The sequence below is a fragment of the Sus scrofa genome, chromosome 1 (genome assembly GCF_000003025.6).
Source record: "Sus scrofa isolate TJ Tabasco breed Duroc chromosome 1, Sscrofa11.1, whole genome shotgun sequence".
Classification (NCBI taxonomy): domain Eukaryota; kingdom Metazoa; phylum Chordata; class Mammalia; order Artiodactyla; family Suidae; genus Sus; species Sus scrofa.
The window spans coordinates 13,863,185-13,889,022 of NC_010443.5; the positions used below are offsets into that span (position 1 = coordinate 13,863,185).

The window sequence follows — 25,838 nt, forward strand, 5'->3', positions numbered from 1 at the left end:
TGCTTGTGGGACAATCTTTGCTCCCTTGTCAAGTTTTCCTATAAGTTGGAGGACGTGCTTATTTAACAACTCTTTTCCTGATTTCCCTGCCTTATGTCTACTGTCACCAGGGACCAGATGATGCGTTGAAATCCCAAAAGACCATCCGGGTTACTTCTCATTTTAAATAGCTGAAGTCTGGGTTGTTGAGAAGAGGGGGTGCCCCAGGCATGGAGCCTCCACTGCTCTCCAAATTCCACAATCAGATTTCATCAGTCTTCCTAAACTCACATTGATTTTTATTTATTTATTTATTTTTGTCTTTTTTTTTTTTTTTTTTGCTATTTCTTTGGGCCGCTTCCGCAGCATATGGAGGTTCCCAGGCTAGGGGTCTAATCGGAGCTGTAGCCGCTGGCTTACACCAGAGCCACAGCAACGCGGGATCCGAGCCGCATCTGCGACCTACACCACAGCTCACGGCAACGCCGGATCGTTAACCCACTGAGCAAGGGCAGGGATCGAACCCGCAACCTCATGGTTCCTAGTCGGATTCATTAACCACTGCGCCACGACGGGAACTCCACATTGATTTTTATATTCTTTACTTTAAGCTTATCTTCTTATCTGGTCATGAACTTGAAGGAAAATTGCTCTTTCCTATGAATATTTTGCAAGATGAAAGACCAAGACTTCAAAACTTCTGAAGCTTCTATCCCTCATGGCCATATTTGTCTTATTCTTACCCTGCTTTCTTCCTTGTTATAATCTAATGTTTTCCCATTAAGCTCTATCAAAGAATAGGTTAGATCCCCAGAACCTCAACCCATCCCACTTGGAGTTCCAGTAAGCTAGGAAACAGTACTTGAGGAGTAGATGAAGTGGAAGAATGGTTAGAGAATGATCCTATGGAAAGACTCCTGAGTACTCATTCTTCCTCCAGAGACGTCTAGACGACCCTGATTTTTCTGGACTTGTCCTTACCTTGTGGGAGGTCTCTAGGAATACACATCAGCTGGTGTGTAATTGCTGCGTCTTTGAGCATGTCAGCAAACCTGGACCCTTCCCTTTCAGCAAAAGCCAATCTGAACATCACTGGGCATTTTATGTTATTCCTATAAGAAGAAAATAACCTAATCTCCCAATAACATGATTTCCTTCAGATTTGCTTATAACTGAAACGTCCCATTTAAGTTAATAATTTTGGGTTAATTTAATAAGCATCACTTAAGAAAATACCTATGTTCTGAACTCCTCAAAGCATCGGTTTCAGAGCACACATATTTTCTTAGGTGACATTTATAAAATTAAATCCAAATTAACTTAAAATGTCGTGTAGGCTTTAAAGTCATTGAGGGGAGGGCAGATTTTATGAATTGTCTTCTGTCTTAAGATACTGTTGTTCCATTTTTGTGTTCCAGCTCTTCGATTGGCATATACAACTGGACAAGTCTCTTCCTGCACCTCTGGGTACCATAGGGGCCTGGTTATACAGAGCAGAGGTGGCCCTGAGAGAGGAAATAACCATTCAGCAGGTTCATGAGGAAACGGCCAACACAATACAGCGGAAACGTGAGCAACACAAGGTACATGTTCTGGCTGGAAAACCTTCCAGCCTAATAGTTCTAGTGTTACTGAATCAGGTTTGTTGTCCACACATACATCAAGCCAAAGACTTAGATGCCAGGGTCTGTAGCAGAAAAGGGGTTTATTCACAAGGCAGCCAATGAGGAGATGGGAGAACAAATCTCATACCCACCTCCCTGAAGACAAGGGGCTTTCAGTATTTATGGTATAAAGCTGAGATGTGGGGAGTGTGGGGAAAGGGGATTGGAGACAAGAGAACAGTTGAGGTCATTCTCCTTTGGCACAGATGCGGCTAAGCTGTATGCTTCTTCATGGGATGCATGTTCAGAAAATGGCATTAGCATGACCTGAGGGTGGAGCTTTTGGCCTTCTGAGGTCAGAAGGTCACTAACCAGGCATTCGCACATGCCCAGATAGAGGGTCTTAACTGGTCTTCACTACTTCAAGGGCAAACTGGCCACAGCTGGGTACAAGGTCCTATAAAACAACTCAGCCACCATCTTACTATTTAGGCTGTGTGGCGCTTGGAGGACGTGAAAGTTTTGTTAAAGCAAACCTGATCCATGCAGGCAGGTTACAGTTTATTGTTTATTAATAGCTAACTGATAACTACCCTCATTTGCCTAGTACGGTCTGGCACTTGCACTGACTCGGGCCTCTCAGGCATCCGCTCACAGTGGTTCAGAGATGCTGCACCTTCTTAGACACTCTCTGGTGGCACCTGCCTCTTCTCTACCTGTTAATGACAGTTCCAGTAGCTTCATTTCCTGAGGTGTTTTCCAGTAGCTCTCTGAAATTCTTTATCTGTAATTACCTTTGTTATTTCTACTGCCATATGTGATCTTTGAAGAGATAAAGTGACAGGTGACATACAGTTGTGCATTTACACAATCGTGTGATTGGCCGTTGGCTCCAGACCTCATTCGCACCTCCTTTCCCAAAGAAAGGCAAACCGAGTCACCAAGTTCTTGTGTCCTGGTGCTGTTGAGGTCGGGGTGGACAGTTGTAGTGGCCTTAGAAAGTGGTGGGATTAGATGTTGGTGATCTTTTAGCCCCTTGCCACTGTATTTGCTTATTCTTGTGCTTAGCATAAGTGCTCACATACTCCCTCTGCGTTTTGGGATAATACAGACCTGCCGAAAATTGCTGTTTTTCATTAACCTTGCATGAACACCACCCTGCCTTTGGTGCACTTGAATTTGCGTGCCTCATTTACTGTGTCGTGGTGGGGGTTACTGTCTGTGCGGCATGTACACTGTCACCCAGGTCTCCCTTGGTCCTGCTCTCCCAGTGAAACACACCCCTGCTTAAAGCCAGCTCTCTGCCTGGTCCCTGCCCACGCACATGCAGTCGAGCGTGGCTGGAGAACCACACCCCGCCAGGCATGCTGACTAACTTGAGGGGGCCCTCGGTGCTCCCCGCAACTCCAAAGGTATTTTTGGACTCGCTTCCCTCGGCACGTCTGGGACAACTCTTTGCTACCTTGTCTTCTCACACCTTCCACACCTCCGCCCCCATCCTTACTCTTAGCTGATGACACCGCTTCCTATTTCTCGGAGAAAATAGAAGCAGTCAAAAAAGAATTTCCGCAGCACTCCCACGACCACATCCACCCACCTACGTGCATCTGTGCGTCTCCTCTTCTGTTACTATGGATGAACCATCTGTGCTCCGAGCTGAGGCCAGCCCCTCCACGAGTGCCCAAGACCCACCCCCCTGCTCTTTTCCAAAAGACACTTTCTGTGGTTCTTCGCCTCTTTATTTTTTCCCCTCTCTCTGCTGGATTTTCCACCCACATAAAATATACCATTGTTATTCTCATCTTTTAAAAACCTCTTTCTTAATCCTACTTCCTCTCCCAGCTACTGTCCATTTTTTTCCTTCCTTTTACAGTGCAGCTTCTTAAAAGAATTGTCTGAGATCTCATTGTGGTTTCATAATTGTCTTCTCCCGTTCTTTCTAGAACCCATTGCAATCGGGTTTTCCCTCGCCACGCTGTCTATGTCAAGGTCCCGCGGGTTCTTGCACTTCTTCACTCAATGGCCAATTTTTACCTCCCATATCGGGAGCATTTTAGATAGTTATTCCTTTATCGGTGGAATACTTTCTTCATTTGGTTTCCTCATTTTCTTTCGGTTCCTCTGGCTTGGCCTTTTCTAGTCTTTCCAGTGAGCCGATGTTTGGTTCTGTCCAAAATCCCCATATTGGGTCCATGCTAAATGGTTCAGAACCACATATCAAGGACCTTTGGGCAAAAACCAAATGTCTTACAGTCATTCTGAACAGAACCTAAGGATCCTGAAAGGGTCTTTCCTACTCTTTTAGCAAATATTCGTTGAGCTCTTTCTCTGTGCAAAGTTGTTTTCTAGGCATTCGTGATACATCCAGAAGCATAATAGACAAAATCCCCACCCTGATGTAACTTGCCTTCTCATAGGAGGAGGCGGTTAAGAAGTAATAAACATAATAAATACATTTTGTACTAGAATGGAAGGTGGAAGGACAAGAACTATTGGGTGGTATTCGGATTTCAGCAGTGAAACATCATGGAAAAGATGACCTCAGCTTCGCCAGCACGTTCCCACTGAAGGCCTTTTGCCCTTCTTGTCTCTAGGCTACACATTCTTCATCTCCTTTGGGCCTTTACGGAAAGGTTACCATCTAGTCAGTCCTTTCCTGGCGACTCCTTTGAAAATAGAACTTCGCTTTCCCTAGTCAGTTTTTCTCATTAGCATTTGTCTTCATCTCAACTGCCAATTCAATTATCTTATTGATTGCTTGATTTTCTACACTGTAATGTCAACTTCTGAAGGGCAAGGATTATTGTTTGTTTGTTCACTCTTGTATCCTCAATGTTTAAATATGCCTTTTTTTTTTTTTTAAATGATTGCACCTGCAGCATATGGAAGTTCCCAGGCTAGAGGTCAAATCAGAGGTACAGCCACTACAGCCACAGCAATTCAGGATCCAAGCTGCACTTTTAACCTACACCACAGCTTGTGGCAACGCTGGATCCTTAACCCACTGAGCAAGGCCAGGGATCCAACCCACATCCTCATGGACACTATGTCAGTTCTTAACCTACTGAGCCACAATGGAACTCCAAAAAATGATATGAGAAACATTCAGGCTTTCAAAATTTTAATTGGGTCAATGATGCTGATCTTACTTTCTGAGAATTTGTTCATTTGACTCAATTTTCTAAGTTAATTTCAAAATGATTGTCATAAAATTATTGAAAATATTCTTCTATATATTCTTCCATAATCTCTTCTGTGCCTATAGTTAAGCCTCTGTTTTCACCCAGTATTGTTTCATTGCACCTTCTTACTTTCCTTCATTGTATTTTTGGCATCTCCCTCTGATATTTTCTCTGTCGTATCCTAACCATCTTTTTCCATCTACTTTCTTACCAGGGTGGGGATGACGGTATTACTCTTTCAGCAGCATCACTCTGGCTGCTGTGTGAAGATAGCCTGGATTGTGTTAGAGGGGAGGAGCCAGGGAACCAACTAAAGTGATCCAGGTGGAGTGGTTTGAGCTGAGGTCCTCGCTGTAGAGATGATGAGAAATGGTCAGATTCTGAGTATATGGTCAGATTCAGAGTCATAAATGACACTGTGATTTTTTTCAACTGAGCAATTGGAAAAATGGAGTCTCTGCCAGTTGAGAGGGTGGGACAGCAAAGCAGGTTAGGGAGGAAAGATGGAAGTTTCAAGGTAAGGAGGAGACTTTTTCACATCCAAGTAGATGTGTGGAGTGACAGTAGGAGATAAGAGACAGAAGGCAGATAATGTCCAGGGTCATTGGTATATAAAGGGATGTTTAAAGCTCTGAGACTGAGCAGTTCCTGCTGTAGTGCAGTGGGATCAGTGGTGTCTTTACAGTGCCAGGATGCAGGTTTGACCCTGGACTTGGCACCGTAGGTTAAAGGAGCTGGCATTGCTGCAGGTGCAGCCTAGTTTACAGAGGCCACTTGGATCTGATCCCTGGCCCAGGAACTCCATATGCCATGGGACAGCCAAAAAAGAAGTAAAACAATTTATTAAATTAAAAAAAAATTCTGAGACTAAAATTAAATAAGGAAGTGTAGACACTGAATGGATTAGGAGCTGATCCCTGAGGGAATCCAGTATTAACAGATTGGAGAGTAGTAGATGAACCAGCAAAGGTGAGAAAAAGCAATCAGTAAGACAGGAGGAGGGTACGGCCACCATGTTTTCTTAGAAGCCAAGGGAAGCAGTGTATCAACAAGAGAGTATTTTCAGTAGAACAGACGTAGCGATCCTCTTATTACGCACTTGAGTTCGATTCATCCTTCTGTCTATTTAAAACTCCCCAATGGCTTCCATCTACCCAAAAGAAACACCAAAAAATTCTTTAAAAGGCCCATGAGGCCCACAGATCTGCAGCCTTTCCCTCCTCTTCCCTCCGTCACTTCCAACCTGCTCTCCTAATTCCTCCTTTTGCTTTCTCTCCATCACTGGGAGAGGTGTGTTGGTAACACCGTGGCCATGTGGAGTTCTCAATTCCTCCCTGTGGTTCTATCAACTTTTGCTTTATATGGTTGGAGGCTTACTATGCATGTTCAAGTTCAGAATTAATATATCTTCTAGTAAATTGAAAGTTTCATCATCAAGCAATTAATAACTTTCTATTAATTCATAACTTCTGTTCTAGAATATATTTTGCCTGAGTGGAAGCTTTCTTATATAGTATTTGCCTGGTATATTGTTTCCATTCTATTAATTTCAACCTTTCCCTGTTCTTAATATTTAGGAGCATCTCTCTTACAAAGCAAATGGTTCTTTTTTTTGTCTTTTTTTGTCTTCTTAGGGCCACACCTGCAGCATATGGAGGTTCCCAGACTAGGGGTCGAATCGGAGCTACATCTGCTGCCCTACACCACAGCCATAGCAACACAGGATCTGAACCGCATCTTTGACATACACCACAGCTCACAGCAATGCTGGATCCTTAACCCACTGATGGAGGCCAGGGATCGAACCCGAAACCTCATGGTTCCTAGTCAGATTTGTTTCCACTGTGCCACCATGGGAACTCTAATGGTTCTATTTTATTTGTGTCTGATGCGACAATCTCTGCCTTTTGATGAGTAAATATATATTCTATTCACATTTGTCTGCAGTTATTGATATACTTGAATTTGTTTCCCCCGTTTGACTGTGTTTCTATTAGCCTCACCTTTACTTTTCTCTTTTTCTACATTCTACGTACTTATAAGTTCACTGGAGAGTTTTTGTTTTATTCACTCATTTTTCTTATTTCATAATTTCCTTTGAAATGGTTTGAGGGTATAAAGGCTAGTTGTATAGTGTGATTGCTCTTAAAATGATACCATAGATACGTAACAAAATTGAAAATTAATCAATGTTGTGAGTTCCTCTTAATGAGTGTAAGGAATTAAGAACACTTTAACTAGATCATTCTCTTCTAACTTACAAACTGTTGTTATCAAGTATTAAATTACTTACATTTTTCTAATACAGTAAATGTATTGTTTTTGCTGATTCTTGCTCATGGTAGCTTGTCTCCTGTGTTTGTTGATCTTTGCTTTCCTCCTTTTGTAATTGCATTTGCCATTTGTATTTGAGTCAACCAGGCCCACATCGGCCCTCTTTGAGGGTTCTGGCTAAATGTAGGAGTCTCAGTTTCCGTATTTCTTACCTTATTCAAGTTCTAAGACTTGATCTCCTACAGCAATATTGTAGATATTTGCCTGGGACCAACAGCTTTTTCAATCTGTTTTTGCTTTACAGGTTCATGGTCCAGTTTTGGGTCATGTTTTACTGACAGTGGCAGACCTAAAAGATTTCACTTACTTCCTGTAAACCCACTAATGAATTCAAGTCATATGCTGTGTTTTGTTTGTTTGTTTGATTTTTTTTTTTTTTTTGTCTTTTTAGGGCTGCGCCTGCTGAATATGGAGGTTCCCAGGCTGGGGTCAAATCAGACCTACAGCTGCTGGCCTACACCACAGCTCATGGCAATGCCGGATCCTTAACCCACTGATGGAGGCCAGGGATCAAACCCATAACCTCATGGTGACTAGTTGAATTCCTTTCTGCTGTGCCACAATGGGAGCTCCGCATCTAGCAGTTTTATAGTGTGATGGCCTTTCAGAGGACCCAGTGACATCATGCCATCTGTAGTCCTTTTATCATATGTTTGAAAAAGTTTGTTTTGATTTCTTATTAAGATTTTTTCAACTAACTAGACATGGAAAACTACAATAGGGAAGGCTTCTCGAAAGGCAACCTGACCTTTGAGTATGCAATACAATTATAGACCTCTACCCACACAGTAACATAGAGTCACATATAACAAATCAGAGCTCCCAGTGCTGGTGGCTTAAAGTTTGCCCTGCAGTCGTTTGGGGGCATTTCAGTCAAAATATAAGCCATAGAAATATGTCTGGATGTTAAGAAGAGGGCAGAGAGTGACGAAATACTCATAGGCAGTAGGTGCCCCAGGACAGTCCTAGGTCCTCTCTGGTCAGCTTATTGATGCCTGCAGTACCCTCCTTCTGGGAACTGGAGACTTGTGAATATCTGTGCAGTGACCTGCAGATCCAAAGCAAATCAAAATATCTTGATGGCGAATATGTATATCACACCAGAAGTAGTTGGCCCTGGATTTTTCTATAATGTAAACTGAATGTGCCCCAAATGAAAATTAATTTCACTTATGTAAACAAACACATTTGACTTTGACATCTTAACTTATGCATGAAAGCCTTTATGGGCGCCCTTCCATCAAATGTCTCTCTTAGGATTTAGGCTGGTTTTTGCTTCTATTTTCTCCAGTTAATCTGCTAAACCTCAGTGCGAGAGAACCAGGGTTAATTTTAATGTGTCATTCCGGTGGGCTAATGTATCTTATTTTTCAGTGAGTGAAAAAGTCTTGCGTATTTATTCTGTGATGGAGAAACAACCTAAGCTCTAGAAAAATAGAACATGAATCTACTTTCACCTCTCTCTTTCTTTGCTTCCGTGTGAGGAATTGGCTAGGAGTTGTGAAGTACAGAAAAGTCTTTATGTAAAAATGTCTTTTGACAGTAAAGAACCCAGAAAATAAATCTAAATAAATTATTAAAATTTGTGGAGTTCTATACAGTCTAGAAAGAATATTTATACCCATCACATTTGCTCTTCCCACTGTGAGATCCATGGGACATTCCCTAGGCTTGTTTGAAATCTTCTAACCAGAAGGGTATTTCCTTAATCTGTTGTAATGTATCACTTTAGATGGCAGGCAAATATCACTTTTATGGTAGCCTGCATGCACTCAAAATAGAATAAAAATAGTCTGATATTTTCGTTTTTACCGTGAAAGGGTTAAAGTAGTTGTGCTTCGTTTTAAGCTTTTAAAAACCAACACATTCAAAAATCAGGGAGGGAAAGAGAAAAATATTAACAGATCATAGTTTATGGTATTAACTCCATTTTCCTTTGGACCATGTGCCTTTAAAATGTCTGAATGCAATGCCGTGCAAGTGTCATGTGTGTTTAAAAGATGCCATAATTATTAGCTCCAGCTCTAGCACAGGGCCGCATGGACAAGCAGCCAGGCTCCTGTACAAGGTAAGAGCCTGGGATCGGCACCAAGCCGAGTGTGGATGTGGCAGCTTGATCAAATTGTTGAATACATTGACTCATCTGTGCAGGCTGAAAATTATGCTTCTGAGCCTCCTGTGAACATGTTTCTTCATTTTTTATTTTTTTTTTTAAATTGTATCTTAGGATCTGCTTCAAAACACAGATGCCCACAAAAGAGCATTCCATGAAATCTACCGGACCAGGTCTGTTAACGGGATCCCCGTGCCACCTGATCAATTAGAGGACATGGCCGAGAGGTAAGAGAATGTCTGGTTTAAGTGCCTTTAAAATGCTCAGCAGATGCTTTTGTCCATGTCTTTTCTTTCAATGAATTGATTTTTTTTTTTTTACAGAAATGCTTACATTCGGTACATAAAAATTGTATTCCCATAACACAGGCTTAGGATGCCAACATTCTAGTATATTATTAATTGAAAAGAGGAACCTGCATGTGCCCACAGCCTAGGAATCACAGAAATGCTCTCTTCAGAGGCTGTATTTTTGTTCAGTTCTGTGAGGAACATTATGTAATATTGCAAAAACAGCTTATAAAAGAAACAGATGAACGCTATCTTGGCAGGAGAAAGAACTAAATTGAAGACTTCCATCACTCATGTTTTGCCTTTAGACCCAGAGCTAGAAACGGAACCAGATTTCCTGAGTAATTGATCAGCCTGAGTTTAGAAGACCTCTGCCTGCATTTTATTTAAGGCTGACAGTGTAACAGGTTAAGTAAGCCCCGTTCTGTTACTAGTAGTTACATTCTGTAAATTCTCCTTGTTTTGTTTCTAGGTTTCATTTTGTTTCCTCCACATCAGAGCTGCACTTAATGAAAATGGAATTTCTAGAATTAAAGTACCGTCTGCTCTCACTGCTGGTTCTTGCAGAGTCAAAGCTGAAGTCTTGGATCATCAAGTATGGGAGGAGAGACTCCGTGGAGCTGCTTCTGCAAAACTACATCGTAAGTCTCCTGGTGCTCTGACACAGAGATCAGACGACCCATGGATTTAGCATCTAATACCTCCCAGGTTATTGGATGCTGTTCCTTTTATCTTGAACGTAAACATTAAGGTATCAGTGGGTTAAATGCGTTCAATGTAAGTTTGTGAGCTTTTTACAACCATCTGAAATACATGCCTATATTCTTTGGAAATATGAAAGGTTTTGCTGCGTTAATCAAATCAAACCACTGTGACTGGCTTCAGTGCTTAAAAGAAGAACGTTTTTGCATTGCATAGCCACAGCTGATTGTGAGCTCACCATTGAACCTGAATTAAAATACTTTAAGATTATCTTCATGTCTCTAACATCCAGTCGTGGGGAGTTTAGAACAGTTCTCCATTGTTCACATGGGAACCGTCTATCTTTTTTGTTTTTAGATAAGGTCAAGCCTGTCATTTTTATGGTCTCTCTGAGCTTCAAGGCTTCCTGTGTGCACCCTGGAAAAGTAAAATTTTTGTCTGTGATGCTCTGTACCACCTTAATTTTCAAAGGGTATCTCATATTTGGGGCTATCAGTACAGATAATCCTATATTTACATAGAATAGCAGCCCTGCATTAATGAAGGAAGTAGGTTGTTTTGTAACTAGCACTTTCCTTTACATGTAATCAGTGAATTGTAATTATTAAAGTCAATTTATTTCTCTTAGTCAAACATGCCCCCCCAATTTATTAGCAACATAAATTTACTCGCAAAATTAATGTTGATGGGGCATCTCAGTCCTGTAACTGTTTCGTTCGTGTTTAATCACAATTCCAAGTGATAAATTAATAAATTTAAAATATAAGCCCATGCCTAACCTGAGTAGTTTTATGGTTCTGTCATTGGCATGATTGAATATCTGTCAAAACTATATCTTTACTGAAGCATCCTAGAACCGTAATATATTTTGCTACATTTTAATTTTATTTTCTAAGTGCTGAAAGAACAACATGTATTTGAAAGAAAAATATTTAACAGGTTTACAGTAAAATCTTACTGTAGATTTACTACAAGTTTCTAGGAGACATTTGTCAAAAACTGTGAAATCTGTAATGATATGTTTCCTTATTCATTTTGAGTGATTTTGGAAAGTAATGAGAAATCCAATTTTCTAAGTTTAAGCAATTGTATTAGTTCTACAAATATTACATACAGATATGCATTTATATTTTTGGATTTAGTCATGTCAAATGATACACTCCAAGCTCAGTAGGTAATTATTCAGGCTCTGTCTTTGTTCTAGCTATTTATGGACAGCCAATTAGATTGAAATGCCTAATGAGACTGTTTCACCAGGTTAATGTTCCAACACAAAGATGCTAATAATTCTCTTTGAACTTCTCAAATAAAGCATATGTAAGTGAAGACTTTTTATGAGTGATTTAAAAAAACCAGTACTTTCTGCCTACTTCATAGAGAGCTGAGCTGCTAATTTTAAAGTGCTTCGTACCATAACCCTCACAATTATTTGTAAAATTTCTAATTATTCTGCCGATATAGTAGGTTTTAATGAACATTTCCTAATACTCTTATCCCCTGGCAAAATATACGTATTTATCACCTATGTTTAATCCAAAAAGGGGTTTAAGGTATTTCTTGTTTAATAGTTTTAATAACTAAGCTATTGATGTTTCCTATGTGCCAAGTACTTTCCACCTATCGTCTTCCACCTCAGTGACAACCCTACAGCCTGGGCATGTTCACGTTGTGTCACCGAGGAGATGGAGCCTTTGAAGGCTCAAGTCCTGTGCTCCGTGTGGCACAGTTAGTAAGAAGCGGAGTCTGGATTTGAATCCACATCTTTCCAAATCAGAAGCCCTTGTGCTTAAGCACTGAACTTCACCCTCTGACAAAATTGACTAGGGAAAAGGATTTTTTTTTTTTTTTTAACTGAAAAGATGAAAACCTTAGAATGATTTTTTATTACTCGGTGAACTAAATTAGTTCCATTTAGTTCCATTTAGTGTTGGTCCATAATTGATAGTACTTTACACTTCCATACTGCAGCCTGCTGCTTATCCTTATTTCTGTTATAGGCAGCATGGTATTGGGGCAGGATGCAGTGAGGTGGGGGAGTTTATTGAATCCTGGCCACCAGTCACATAGAAAGGTGTTAAATCATGGCTCAGCTACTCACTGCCCATGTGACCTTATAAGTAATATCTAGAAGACAATCTTTCCCAATTTTTAATAATGATAATAATAACAATAGAGATTTTTCTAGGAACAAAGACTCACACATATTGTTTTCCTTCTGTTTCATACCCTACAGGGCTTCTCTCATTCTTTTGGAGTTTGGGAGGAAAATCAGTCTCTTTAGAACAGACTGTTTCAAAGTGCATGAAGACTTTTCAAATAAAATCATAAAATCAGTTTCTTAAATGTAATCCTTTCCTTGGTTTCTAAAAAAACGTATTGTAATGAGCCATATGCTGCTACATCATCAAATAAGCAAAGTAATATTTGAGATGTAAGGGTTCCATAATTATCTTTTTCTTAGTCTGAATTCTCAATTCATTCTTATTCATTTGCAAAAAAAAAAAAAATGATGATACTTTCTGTGAGGATTAGAGAATTCCAGAAGGCACTTCCTATTCACCTCTTATAGGGGGTGCTTAGGTACCCAGCCCCTATGTACTCAAGGAATTCTTGGAAAATACTTCATAAATGTGATTCAATTGGGTCACATGCTCCTGCCAAGAGATTATTAACCGCAATGTAAATAAGAAGATAATAAGTTCTTGCCATCAGAGTTGTTCTTGACATAACCACGGTAGCTAACACACGCTTTTACAATGGCAGAAATAAGACGTTTCCTTCTTTCACATCCGAGAAGAGTTCTTGGAAGTGTAGACTGTATAAATGCAACATCAGTAATGCGAATGGTTACTGTAGTTGTGATTTTAATAATGTGGCCAGGCAGTTCTGATAAAACTACTGTTCAGAGTTGATTTTAAAATCTGAAACTGTCTGGCTTAGCTCCCTTTGAGTGACGTTGATGAGCTTTTTATTTATTATATTTATCTTCTGAGAGTAGAAATGAGTCCCTTCTGCCAATACTTTGAATTTGGCAGCCTAAAGAGATATTTTTATTGAAGTACCATCAACTTTAGACATCCTTTGGCCAACCTGGCTTATTTTTTGAACTTGATATCCAAATGTAAGCCATATTTTGAAAGAAATACACTAATCCTGTCATTGTTATTTCAAATATACATTTGTGCTTAGTGGTACATTCTTCTGAGAGAGTTTGTCTAGATAGTTCACAGCAAAAAGGAGACTTAGCCATCCTCCTGCTAAAGTGATTCCAATAGACAAAACAATGTGTGCTACTGAATGGATTTATTCAGGTCCTAGAGGAAAAAAGGCAAAGATTAATAAATGATTAAAAATTAAAATAACAAATAAGGTTTTTCTATAAACGTGATCTAGTTTTTCTCATAGAAAAGCCCAAAAATAATTGAATGGATTTCTACAACCTTTATAATTTTCTTAAAACATGCTCTCCCCACCCCCTTCCTTGGGCCAAAAACGAAATTGGAAATAACTTTTTTCTCTTGTTCATTTGTAATGAATTTGTAAACCACTCTAACAAAATGGAGGTAAGACTTTCTCCAGTTTGGGCCCATTTCGCATTTCTTTGACACTTAGAACAATTGTTTTCCTATTAGCTTCTTGAAATTTGTGTCCATACTTAATGGAGATTGTTTTTTTAAAACTCTGCCAAATAAATCTATCTCTTCGATTTTCACAGTGTTTTGAACATTAGGTGTAATATTCCATTTTTGATCAAACCATGACCTGCTTATTTGTTAAATTTTTCAAAATTTAAATTCCAGTAAATTACACTCTCCCCACTTGGGGAGGAGGCAGAGGCTAAGGAATTAGGACCTAGAGTAAATAATGAATTAACCAGACTACTGTTGACTTACTTTATTCTCATACAGAAATAATAAGGCCTATTGAAGTTATAAAGTATTCATCGGGGAACCCCTCATTTCAGATAATTCACAGCTTTCTCTATTCATTATATCCTTGAAGAATAGTTGATACATATGTAACTGCAAATATAAAATGATATTAAGTGAATTATGTATGTAATTTTTAATGTACTCTTTAAATACAATAAACATCTATCAATAAAAAAAAAAAATCTAGGGATGTCTACGAAAATACCCCATAAATAGTTTTGCATCAGTATACAAGCATTTTGCGTCTCATATTAAGTGTTCATTAGCATAATATTCAGGAGTTCAGCTGGTTTTTAAAGGCTAATTTTGCATTTTATTATAGTGACATGAAGTATTTTACTGAGTTTAAATCATAGGAACTAATTATGCTATTAAAAGAAATTCAGAAGCCTTTGGTAGTATGTTGTAACCTATACTTGCATTAATATTCTCCTTTAGAGAAGTAGGAAAAATCTTTGAAACAGGCATTATTTCACACTTCCTGGAGTTAACAATAAACTCACCTAAGAATATTTTTTATGTGTTCTCCATGGTATAGTATCCATTTGCTTATCATAACTCTATTACATATGTAAACTGCATACAGACATAGATAGAGACATGCCTTACCTTTAATTTTTATACTAGGTAGTAGAACCATTAGACAGTAGATAACATGGATGGAATGTGTGATTATTTAGCATTTTTCTACTTGTAAACATTTTTGTATTTACTTTTTATCTTAAAGTGTGCATTGTGCCATTTATTTATAATCCAACCTTCCTCAGAGCTGTCATTCACCAGAGTTATTGTTCAAAGAGCAACAGAATCCCACAGTTAAAACACAGTGGGACACTTTGAAATGTTATTCCAAATTTAGTGCTTTCTAAATGTTAGCCCCAGGTTCTCTGGAGAAACTTCTGTCTCTTCTAAAAAGAAACTCCTGGGTGGAGAAGAAACATCATATTTTCTCAATCTAGGGGTGAGTTAGAATTAAAAATATGGAACCAAGGAATTTTCTCAGAATAATCAGGTTATTTATGGCAGTTGAATGAATTTGCTATTTTTAAGAAGAGTGAGTTGATAAATTTGGGTAACATAGCCACATACTTACACGGAAAAAAAAATTGACTTTGGCACGTCTGTGTGAAATAGCATTGGTTTTCATTTAACTATTCTCTCTTTTTCTAGTCTTTTATAGAAAACAGCAAGTTCTTTGAACAATATGAAGTGACATACCAGATCTTGAAACAGACAGCTGAGATGTACGTCAAAGCTGATGGCTCAGGTAAAACACAAGACAATTTGTTGCAGTATCGAGTACAGTAGAATTTAAAACCGACAGGTTTCCGTATGATCAGATCATTTTTTCTTTCTCTGCAGAATCCTTGTGTGACTATGCCATTGGCCTGGAAAGCACACAATGGATTCAGTTCCTTTGACATTGTACAGGGCCAGCCTGCGTGACCATAATCCTGTGTGTGTGTGTTCTTCTAAGAAAGAGGAAAATAAACATTCATTTTCTAAATTGTAATTTTGTTCAGACCTTTTTTTTTTTTTTTTTTTTTTTTGCTTTTTAGGGCCACACCCTTGGCATATGGAAGTTCCCAGGCTGGGGATCCAATCAGAGCTACAGCTGCTGGCCTAGCTGCAGCCGCAGCAACATGAGATCCAAGCTGCATCTACGACTACACCACTACACCACAGCTCACGGCAACGCTGGATCCCTAACCCACTGAGTGAGGCCAGGGATCAAACCCGCATCCTCATGGATGCTAGTCGGACTCAGTTCTACTGTGCCACAATGGGAACTCCCTGTTCAAACCTATTTTAAATTCAGAAAATTAAAGGCAAAAATGGACTAATTTGAATATTTTAATAAAGTAAATGAAAACTTAACACAAAGACACAAGTTGTAAAATATGTTTGTTCCAGTTTGCAGATATGTCTGCCATATTTGCTGAAAATGAACTGGAGCATTTGTCATTGATGCTATACTTGTATCCATCTATTTGAGTGCATATAAAATGCGAGCAAATGCATGTTATCTATTGCATGCCATTTATCAGGAATTTAAATATATCCTCGTCTTTAATCTTTATAAATACCTGTGACTAAGATATAACATATTCCCAACATATGCCGAATGCAATTCTAACACTACATCTGTTAAATTTATAGTCTAAAGAATTAAGGGGAGTTCCCTTCGTAGCTCAGCAGTTAACAACCTGACTAGGATCCATGAGGATTCGGGTTTTCCCTGGCCTCGCTCAGTGGGTTGGGGATCCATCATTGCTGGGAGCTGTGGTATAGGTTGCAGATGGGGCTCGGATCCTGCATGGCTCTGACTGTGGTGTAGGCCAGCAACTGTAGCTCTGATTCGACCCCTAGCCTGGGAACTTCTGTATGCCACAAGTGTGGCGCCAAAACAGCAAATAAATAAATAAAATAGAATTATGAATGCACACCAGTGTATAGACCTTAGGATGACAGGTATGGTGGATTTGAAATATAAAATTAGGATTTTAATTTGTTGTATCTGTTTCAGTGGAAGAAGCTGAGAATGTGATGAAATTCATGAACGAAACCACTGCCCAGTGGAGGAACCTCTCGGTAGAAGTCAGGAGTGTGCGGAGCATGCTGGAAGAAGTCATTGCCAACTGGGACCGATACGGCAATACTGTGGCTAGTCTTCAGGCTTGGCTAGAGGATGCTGAGAAAATGCTAAATCAATCAGAACATGCCAAAAAGGTAGGACTGCTTCTCTCAAAAGGAAAGGAACACAGGTGAATTTAGAAATAAGAGATTTTCACAGCAGAGTTCTCTAGGGACTGTTATTTGCAAATGTGTCACAGAAATTCTGACTTTGCCTGAAAATATGCACTTTTGAGTTAGTAAATTATTTTAGACCAAGAAATACACTGCTTTTTAAAAGTTCTGTTAAAACAGTGTTTTGACTTGCATTTACAAGAGCTTTAACCAATGGAGCAGCAGCCAAACCCAACAGGCAGCAGAGGGCGCTATACACACAGTAAGGTCTGTGCTTGCAAGGGCATGCCCAGTGCACAGGCTCTGTGGATTTCCTAATTTAAGAGAAGATGGAATTGACTTTGGTTAGCGCACTAAATCTGTGTGATGGCACACACAACAGATAGGTCACCACGTTTTTGTCTCTTTGGATATACTTTTTTGGATTTTAACAATCCTCAGCCATGGGTCTTATTCTAGGTAAGAATAAGGTCGGAATGATTTGTTTTCTTCCATTGCATGTGTGCATGTTTTTTTGTTTGTTTGTTTTGCAAAAGTTATTTTTTACTTTACTATCCCTTATGTTAAAATATCACATGAAGTGGACTGATTTCTGTATAAACACTTTTTAATTAGGAGCCTGGCAATTTCCCATGGAAAAACAATTTGTATATAAAAGATATAAAGATGCCAGATTTCCATTAAGTATAGAACTTGCATCAGAAATACTGCTTGCCATGCCGGATTGCTTCTTCAATTATTATGTTATACAAGTAAATGTATAATTTTTATTTGTTTCATATAGATTAAATATTTGCTGAGCAACTGTGACCCACACAGATTTTGGCTTTTCTGATTAAACTGGCAGTGCCCTAGTAGATGTCATATGTGTTAATTTCATCCAAGGGAATAGAACCACCAGAAACAGAAGTGTAATCAATTTCTATAGGAAGTCCTCCTACACATGGCTTAGAAAATTGATTTTGAATTATCTTTGGTGTCCGTTTTTATTGTGGTGTCTATGTGTATGCATGCCACATGCATTTAACTAGAAATCAGGTGAAGGCTCCCCACTGCCAAGTGTGTAACTTTAAGTCAAGAAAGATGTCATGTATTAAACGCTCTCAGTCTAGATAATTAATTTTTCAGATTTTTCCATCAGTGGCTTATCTCCTGATTGTTCATCATCTTCCTGTACTATATTCAAATTTTTAAAATCAAAAATAGCAAGTCAAAATTTGTTTAAAAATTTTTAAGAAAACTATATATTTCCCCCCAAAATCAGGCCTTTTATATGATTCTGGCACCCCTGTTTAGTACCCTGAAGACTATGAGCAAGTCCCTTACACTCACAGAAATTCAGCCTTTTCATCTGTAAAATAGGAATAACAGAAAATGGTCATCTTTTTCCATTGTGACTTCAGCAAAAGATATAGTATAGATGTTCTAATAAAAAGACACTTAGCATTTTTAGTTCATATTTTTGAATTCTTTACTAAAATTCGCCTTTCGTAAGAGATTTAGAGGAAAACACATATTAACATCACATATATGGAAACTAAAAAATGATACAAATGAACTCATTTACAAAATAGAAATAGACTCACAGACATAGAAAACAAATTTATTGTTATCAAAAGGGAAAGGGGGGTAAAATTGGGAATTGGGGATTAAACTATACACACAACTGTGTATAAAATAGATAACCAACAAGGACTCTATAGCATAGGGAACTTTACACAATATCTTGTAATAACCTATAATAGAAAAGAATCTTAAAACTACATATATACACACACACACATATACATGCATATATGTATGACTGAATCACTTTGCTGTATACTTGAAACCAATACAACATTGAAAATCAACTATTTTTCCATAAATTTTTTTTAAAAAGCACAATTTAAGGAGTTCCCATTGTTGCCCAGCAGGTTACAAACCCAACTAGTATCCATGAGGCCATGAGGATGGGGGTTCCATCCCCTGGCCTCTCTCAGTGGTTTAAGGATTCAGCTAAGTTTCCACGAGCTGTGGTGTGGGTTGCAGACATGCAGCTCGGATCCGACATTGCTGTGGCTGTGGCATAGGCCGGCATCTGCAGCTCCAATTCAACCCTGTTCTGGGAACTTCCATATGCCATACATGTGGGTCCTAAAAAAAAAAGAAAGAAAAATTTAAAAAACTGAAAGAGATTTAGGATTCACCATAAAATTTACATCAATTTTATTTCATTTTTAAGTTTTCATGGACATAGACTACATCAATTTTAGAACAAAAGGTTTCTTAGTCTGATTACTGTCATATTATTTATTAATTTTTGATTTATGGTTTATCATAGCATGCGTTGTTTCTTGTTTAGGATTTTTTTCGAAATTTGCCTCATTGGATACAGCAGCACACGGCTATGAATGATGCCGGCAACTTTCTAATTGAAACATGCGATGAGGTGGTCTCCCGTGATCTCAAACAGCAGTTGCTATTGCTAAATGGACGATGGAGGGAGTTGTTTATGGAAGTCAAGCAAGTATGTTTCTCAAGTCTCTTTCTGCCTAGAACTTGAGTGTGTCATAAGTGTTGGGATAAACAGGCTGTTTAGAGACTATTTCATTGTTATAGCATGGATTTATTAAGGCAGAGGACAGATGTGCTTAGAACTGTTATGTTTATATTTGGTCCATTCTTCTTTCCCATTTGTACTGGTGGAACATAACAGAAATGCATACATGGAGTAAGGGTATGCTAATATGCAGGGCCTGCTTATATGGAATGATTCATGCTTCACATCATAATTTTTGCACCTAGGCTATTTCCTTTTTTCTTTTCACAGTCATTGGACTAACGTCAAGTGTATCTAAAATAAGAATCAGGAATTAGAGTCTTTCTTACCACCTAACAGTTCCAGAGAATAAGCAGAAGTGAAGGTTATAGGCGTCAGAGTCTTGGCTTCGTAATTTTTGATGTTGCCATGTTTCCTTTTCTTAACAGTATGCCCGAGCTGATGAATTGGACAGAATGAAGAAAGAATACACAGATTGCATTGCTACCCTGTCTGATTTTGCAACAGAAGCCCATAGGAAACTTTCGGAGCCCTTAGAAGTCTCGTTAATTAATGTCAAGTTATTAATTCAAGACTTGGAGGTAAGCTAGTTTTCTAGAACACAGTAAAAAACAAACTTACTCCATTGTGAAAAGCAAGATCAGTGAACTTACTTAGCTCATTGCAAAACCTGTTTCGGTGTCTCCTTGACATTTTTTGACATGTGTGCACATCCTGAATCGTACCTCTCCCCAAAAATCTATTTGATTTTTTTAAAGGTGTATTTTGACTATGGAATAACTTCAAAACAGGCATTTAATTCAGAGATTTTTTTTCTATAACTAAATTATAAAGTACCAGAGAAAAACATATCTATAGACAACCCCTCTACATAAATGCCTCCAACAACAAAGGATTTATGAATTGTGCTATTTATATATTTTGAATACCTTGCAGCTCTCAAAAAATAAAGTAGCACAAGAATATTTAATGATATGGAAAGACTTTCCCAATATACTATTAAGTCAGGAAAGCAAAAAAATTATCATGCTTTTTTTGTAAAATAAAAGGTGGACATAAACACACACAGGGAAAAGTATCAATGATATAAAGATGTGTTGTTGGCTCTCATAAAGAATCTTATTTTAAATTATCTTTAAATTATTATCTCTAATTTATAAATTTCTGCAATGACAATGTGTTATTTTTTTAAAGAAAAAGTAAGTTAATTTTTTACATTGGAGGAATTGCCCCAAATTTCTAACAAGCATTTACCTGATATAATGTTTATGTACTATATTAACCCTCACATTTTGAAGGTGTAAAGATTACTTCAGCTTATCGTTATGCTAACTTAAGGATTTATGGTTACTTTTAAAGGAAACTTCTATTTACTTCCATGCATTACTACATGTAATGTATTGGTGATGAAGGAAAGTATTAACTGGAATCTCTAAGAGACAGTTCCAAGTACAGAGTTTTATTCAGTGCATGTTGGCTTGTGTCCAACCTTCTGTAGAGTCGTGAAATTGGGAGGAAGTGTATCATGTGGTAAAGTAGCTGTTTCAATGATTCCTGCAGGATATTGAGCAGCGGGTGCCTGTCATGGATGCTCAATATAAGATGATTACAAAGACAGCACACCTCGTTAGCAAAGAGTGCGCCCAAGAAGAAGCGAACGAGATGTTTGCGACCATGTCTGGGCTCAAAGAGCAGCTAACCAAGGTGGGAAAACTCTTTAAAGCAGGACGCTCTGTGCAGGTCCCATACGGCCCTTGGCATCCTTACTCCTCCTTTGGCACACTAGGCAAATCATTCACTTGTTAGCAGAGCATGTATTTATTTCTTATGGGATTCTTTATCTAGTTACTTTGTCATGAGCTTAAAAATGCCTAATGATATCAGGCATTACCTCTGTTAATTTAGAAGTATTCATAGCTGTATTTTAACAGAAAGGCAATCCTCTTCTGGGAGGAGAGAGGACCAGGTAAAAGTGATAAGCAAATAGGAGGCCGAGTGGGGTAGAGAAATGGAGAGAGGAGGGGGAGGAAGGCAACATATATTTAAATGATGAAAGTATTCCCAAATACCCTTTTATTGAGATGTATTTGACCTGCCTCTAAGATTATTTATGCTTTTTTTTTTTTTTTTGCTTGCATAGGCTCAAAGCAGTGAAAATTCTCCCCTCTTTATCTCATAGAGCTCACCTTGGACTTGAGATATAGACATTTATGCCACTTGTTTGCAGGAACCTCAGTGAATATCAAACACTAGCCATAAGCCTTTTCTATTCTATTGTGGGATTTTTCCTTCAGAGCTTTGGAAGATTTGCTGGGATTTTTTCTATCTAAAGTTGAATTTTGTGGCGACAATACTGTTTGCAAAGTCCGCTTAGACTGGGTAATTAATATCTGGTAAAAGAAAGGAGTGATTATATAAGTGAATAGAAAAATTTCATAATGAAAAATTCAAAAGCAAAGGAAAAGAAAGCAGAAAAAAAAATACCCTATTAATTAGTAGAGAAGAGTAGAAAGAGAATAGCCAATATGAAATCTATTGTGGAGAATTAATGTAAAAAAAGGAATAAATGACATAAATGAAGCTAGGAAGAAGTATGTTCATGAAGAAAAGACAATTTTGTCAAATCAGTATATATTCAAATGTTAATTTTAAATCCTTTCGGACATTCAAGGTAAGATTATTAATAAAGATTGGGTACAGTTTAGAATCAACATTACAACTGAACAACCTTCAACAGCCTTTAGAGCCATATCTTAGGTTGGCCATATCTCAGTGCACATTGGTTTTAGTAATTGAGGGCAACTTCTGATAAAGCAAAGTATTCCTTCAGACACATCATCACGCTTTATTTGTTTTTAATTTTATTGGAATATGGTTGACTTAAAATCCTGTGTTAGTTTCAGGCGTACAGCAAAGTAAAACAGTTACTCATATACATATATCTTTTCCTTTTCAGATTCTTTTCCCATATAGGCTATTACATAGTATTGAGTAGATTTCCCTGTGCTATACAGTAGGTCCTTGTTATCCATCTATTTTACATATAATTATGTGAAATCCACCCAAACTCTTAATTTATCCCTTGCCCCACATTCCCCCTTTGGTAAGTTTGTTGTTGAAATCTTTGAGTCTTTTTCTGTTTTCTAAGTTCTTTGGATCACTTTTTGTTAGATTTAACATATTCGTGATCTCATATGATATTTGCCTTTGTCTGACCTACTTCACTTAGTATGATAATTTCTAGGTCTATCCACATTGCTGCAGATGGCGTTATTTCCTTCTTTTTTGTGGCTGAGTAATAGACAACATACAGAATGGTAGAAAATCTTTGCAAACAAAGTGACCGACAAGGGATTAATTGCCAAAATACATGAACAAGTCATCTTGCTTTCTTAACTGATGAATTAGATGTAACATCTTAAGAAGTTTTCTGTTGCATCCTGGGAAGATTTATAAAGCACACTGACTTTTACACATGTCAGCAGATTCTGTTCATTTTGCTCAGTAATTTCAGCAGAGCTTTGTGGCAATAGGGCAGTACCTTTCTTTTGATGATTTTCCTTTAGGCAGCATATCCAAGAGCATGAGAATAACTATAATGTAAGGGGGAAAATAAATGGTCTGCTAACCAGGACTTAAATTTCCTTTCCTTGATTTCCGAAAGCATTATTAATACTTTGGGAGCAACTCTAAATCAAATGAGGGGGACAGGAAGTTCTTGCAGGATTGTATGGGGTCCTAGATTCCCGCTTAGATGTGACCAGGCAGATGCTTTATGGAGGTCTTCATTTCCAGGTGCTCATCATGAAGAGAAAACCAATGCAGGTGTATAAACTAACAAGTAACAGATGAGGGCTGGGCCGATTCAGAGTAGGACGATGTCTGCTAGCTTGTGTAGGACATGAGCCTTTGAGATGAATGGGATGTTGATAGCGAAAGAGTAGCAAAGCGTGGAGCTGGGAGGAGGTAGGAAAGCACGGGACCTGTCTAGGAAGAGCTAGTCAACACGTCTCTATGTTTGTCTAGAGTGGAGCAATTAAGGAGTAGAGTTCTTGAAAATAAAGTTGGAAGGTCCAGGTTGGTCTAGGTAATGTAATTCATGACCGTCTTAAGGTCAGATTTTGAGGCCAAAGTGAAGATGGGTTGCAGAGTTTATGAAGTGGAATTCGATGCCCTCTGGCTCACTAACATCATTTATTTGAGGAAGTGCTATCCAGATGGACAGTTGCGTGAGGAAACTCTAGCCTTTTTTTTGACTCAGTGGTATGGTAGTAGTTTACATCCAAATTTAAAGCACACAGGAAATACCATTAAAGACTGTCTTTGGAGATCAGTAAGCACAAAATGATGCTATATGAAAAAAAAAAAAAGTTCCTGAGAGCTATGAATGGTGCCCTGAGCTTGTGGTCCTTCATTGCTATGCTGAACTGCCTTTAAGGGAATTTTTGTCTTTGTATTTTTAAAGGTCAAAGACTGTTACTCCCCACTCCTTTATGAGTCTCAGCAGCTGTTGATTCCGTTGGAGGAATTAGAAAAGCAGATGACGGCCTTTTACGACTCACTTGGGAAAATCAATGAGATTCTAGCAGTTCTTGAGCACGAGGCACAATCTAGTGCTCTTTTTAAACAGAAACATCAGGTAAGAAAAATAATGGTCCTTCAGGAAATATAGTTAATTTTAAAACATATGGAGACAGAGATGTATTTAGTGATAGAAACTCAGAGGTAGAAAAAGAAACCTTCTTCTAGAATAGTGCTAGCAACTCAAAACAAAAACACATCTTGTCCAAATATGAAAACCCTATACACTGTAGATAAAATAAAAATTTTATATCCCTCTATGTATTTATATGTAGATATATATTATATTGGGACATTTAAAAGATTAAAAGCTTTATAGATACATTTTAAATTGTCTATTTTTAAATATATACAAAAACAAATAATTGCATTCCATTTCTATCCAGTGTCTATAATGTCTTTTTTTTTTAATGGCCACACCCACAGTATAAGGGACTGATTATGAGCCACAGCTGCGACCTTTGCCACAACTACAGCAATGCCAGATCGAACCCATGCCTCCGTAGTGATCCAAGCCACTGCAGTCAGATTCTTTTTTTTTTTTTGTCTTTTTAGGCCTGTACCCATGGCATATGGAGGTTCCCAGGCTAGGGGTTGAAGCGGTGCTACAGCTGCCAGCCTACACAACAGCCGCAGCAATGCAGGATTGGAGCCCAGTCTGTGACTTATACCACAGCTCAAGGCAATGAATCCTTCACCCGCAGAGCGAGGCCAGGGGTCAAACCCGAGTCTTCATGGATACTTGTCAGGTTTGTTACCTCTGAGCCACAATGGGAACTCTTGCAGTCAGGTTCTTAACCCACTGTGCCACAGTGGGGACTCATCTATGTCTTATGAGCTCTTTTCCTACCTCTAGGACTAGGCAGGACCATAAAATTCTGGAAATGCATTTGGAGTGATCATCATTTTTCTTTGTCTCATTTTTAGTAAGCAGATCTGGATGCAGAATAGCCTCCTACTGAATGTGGCAGTTAATTGGCTTATTTGGTTGTTTTATCATAAATGAACTTATGCATTAGAGGAGGGTGAAACTAATGGGCAAAGGATTTGCCACCATATTGATTGAAATAGATTCATGAAGGAAGGCAGCATCTCTTGGCAGAAATAGCAGAGAATGGAGTCAGACAGGTAGTCAGATCTGATATAGCAAATCACAAAGCCTTGATAGCTTTATTTCCTCTCCTTAAAACTGTGGGTAGTGGTACCTAAGTCGAGAACCTGTGGAGATTTTACATTCAATACACTATCATGTAACTAACCCATTACACCACATAATATGTACTCCATAACTGGTAGCAACGAATATGACATTATTATCATTATTATTATTATTGAAGGTAAAGTCATGGTGATTATACCATCAAACCCTATTCTAATGGGCTTTCATCATATTGGATAAAGATTGTCTTTCATTTTGAAATAATGGTGCCATTTCTTACAGTCTCAAATTACTATAAGTTGCCATCAAAGAATCCTTCCACAATTAAAATTGCATTTTGTGTGTGTGGTGTGTGTGTGTGTGTGTGTGTGTGTGTGTATACACGTGCTTTTTTGGGCCCCACTTGTGGCATATGGAAATTCCCAGGCTAGGGGTTGAGTTGGAGATGCAGCTGACAGCCTAGGCCACAGCCACAACAACGCCAGATCCAAGCCACATCTGGGACCTACCCCACAGCTCACAGCAACACTGGATCCTTAACCCACTGAGCAAGGCCAGGGATCAAACCTGCAACCTCATGGATACTAGGTGGGATCATTTCCACTGAGTCACAACAGGAACTCCTGCATTTAATGCTTTAATGATAATAAATATTAATAAGATTTACTAAGA

General features: G+C 38.4%; 1 protein-coding gene across 1 annotated transcript in view; it reads left to right on the top strand.

Annotated features, from left to right (window-relative positions):
* Positions 1–25,838, top strand: part of SYNE1 (spectrin repeat containing nuclear envelope protein 1) — a 486,068-nt gene that overhangs the window by 147,541 nt on the left and 312,689 nt on the right. The window contains 9 exon segments of the mRNA XM_021084410.1: positions 1,398–1,562; positions 9,327–9,439; positions 9,975–10,143; positions 15,307–15,403; positions 16,664–16,866; positions 19,229–19,393; positions 19,855–20,007; positions 20,987–21,130; positions 23,892–24,065. Of these exon segments, the coding sequence (XP_020940069.1) occupies positions 1,398–1,562; positions 9,327–9,439; positions 9,975–10,143; positions 15,307–15,403; positions 16,664–16,866; positions 19,229–19,393; positions 19,855–20,007; positions 20,987–21,130; positions 23,892–24,065 (1,383 nt within the window).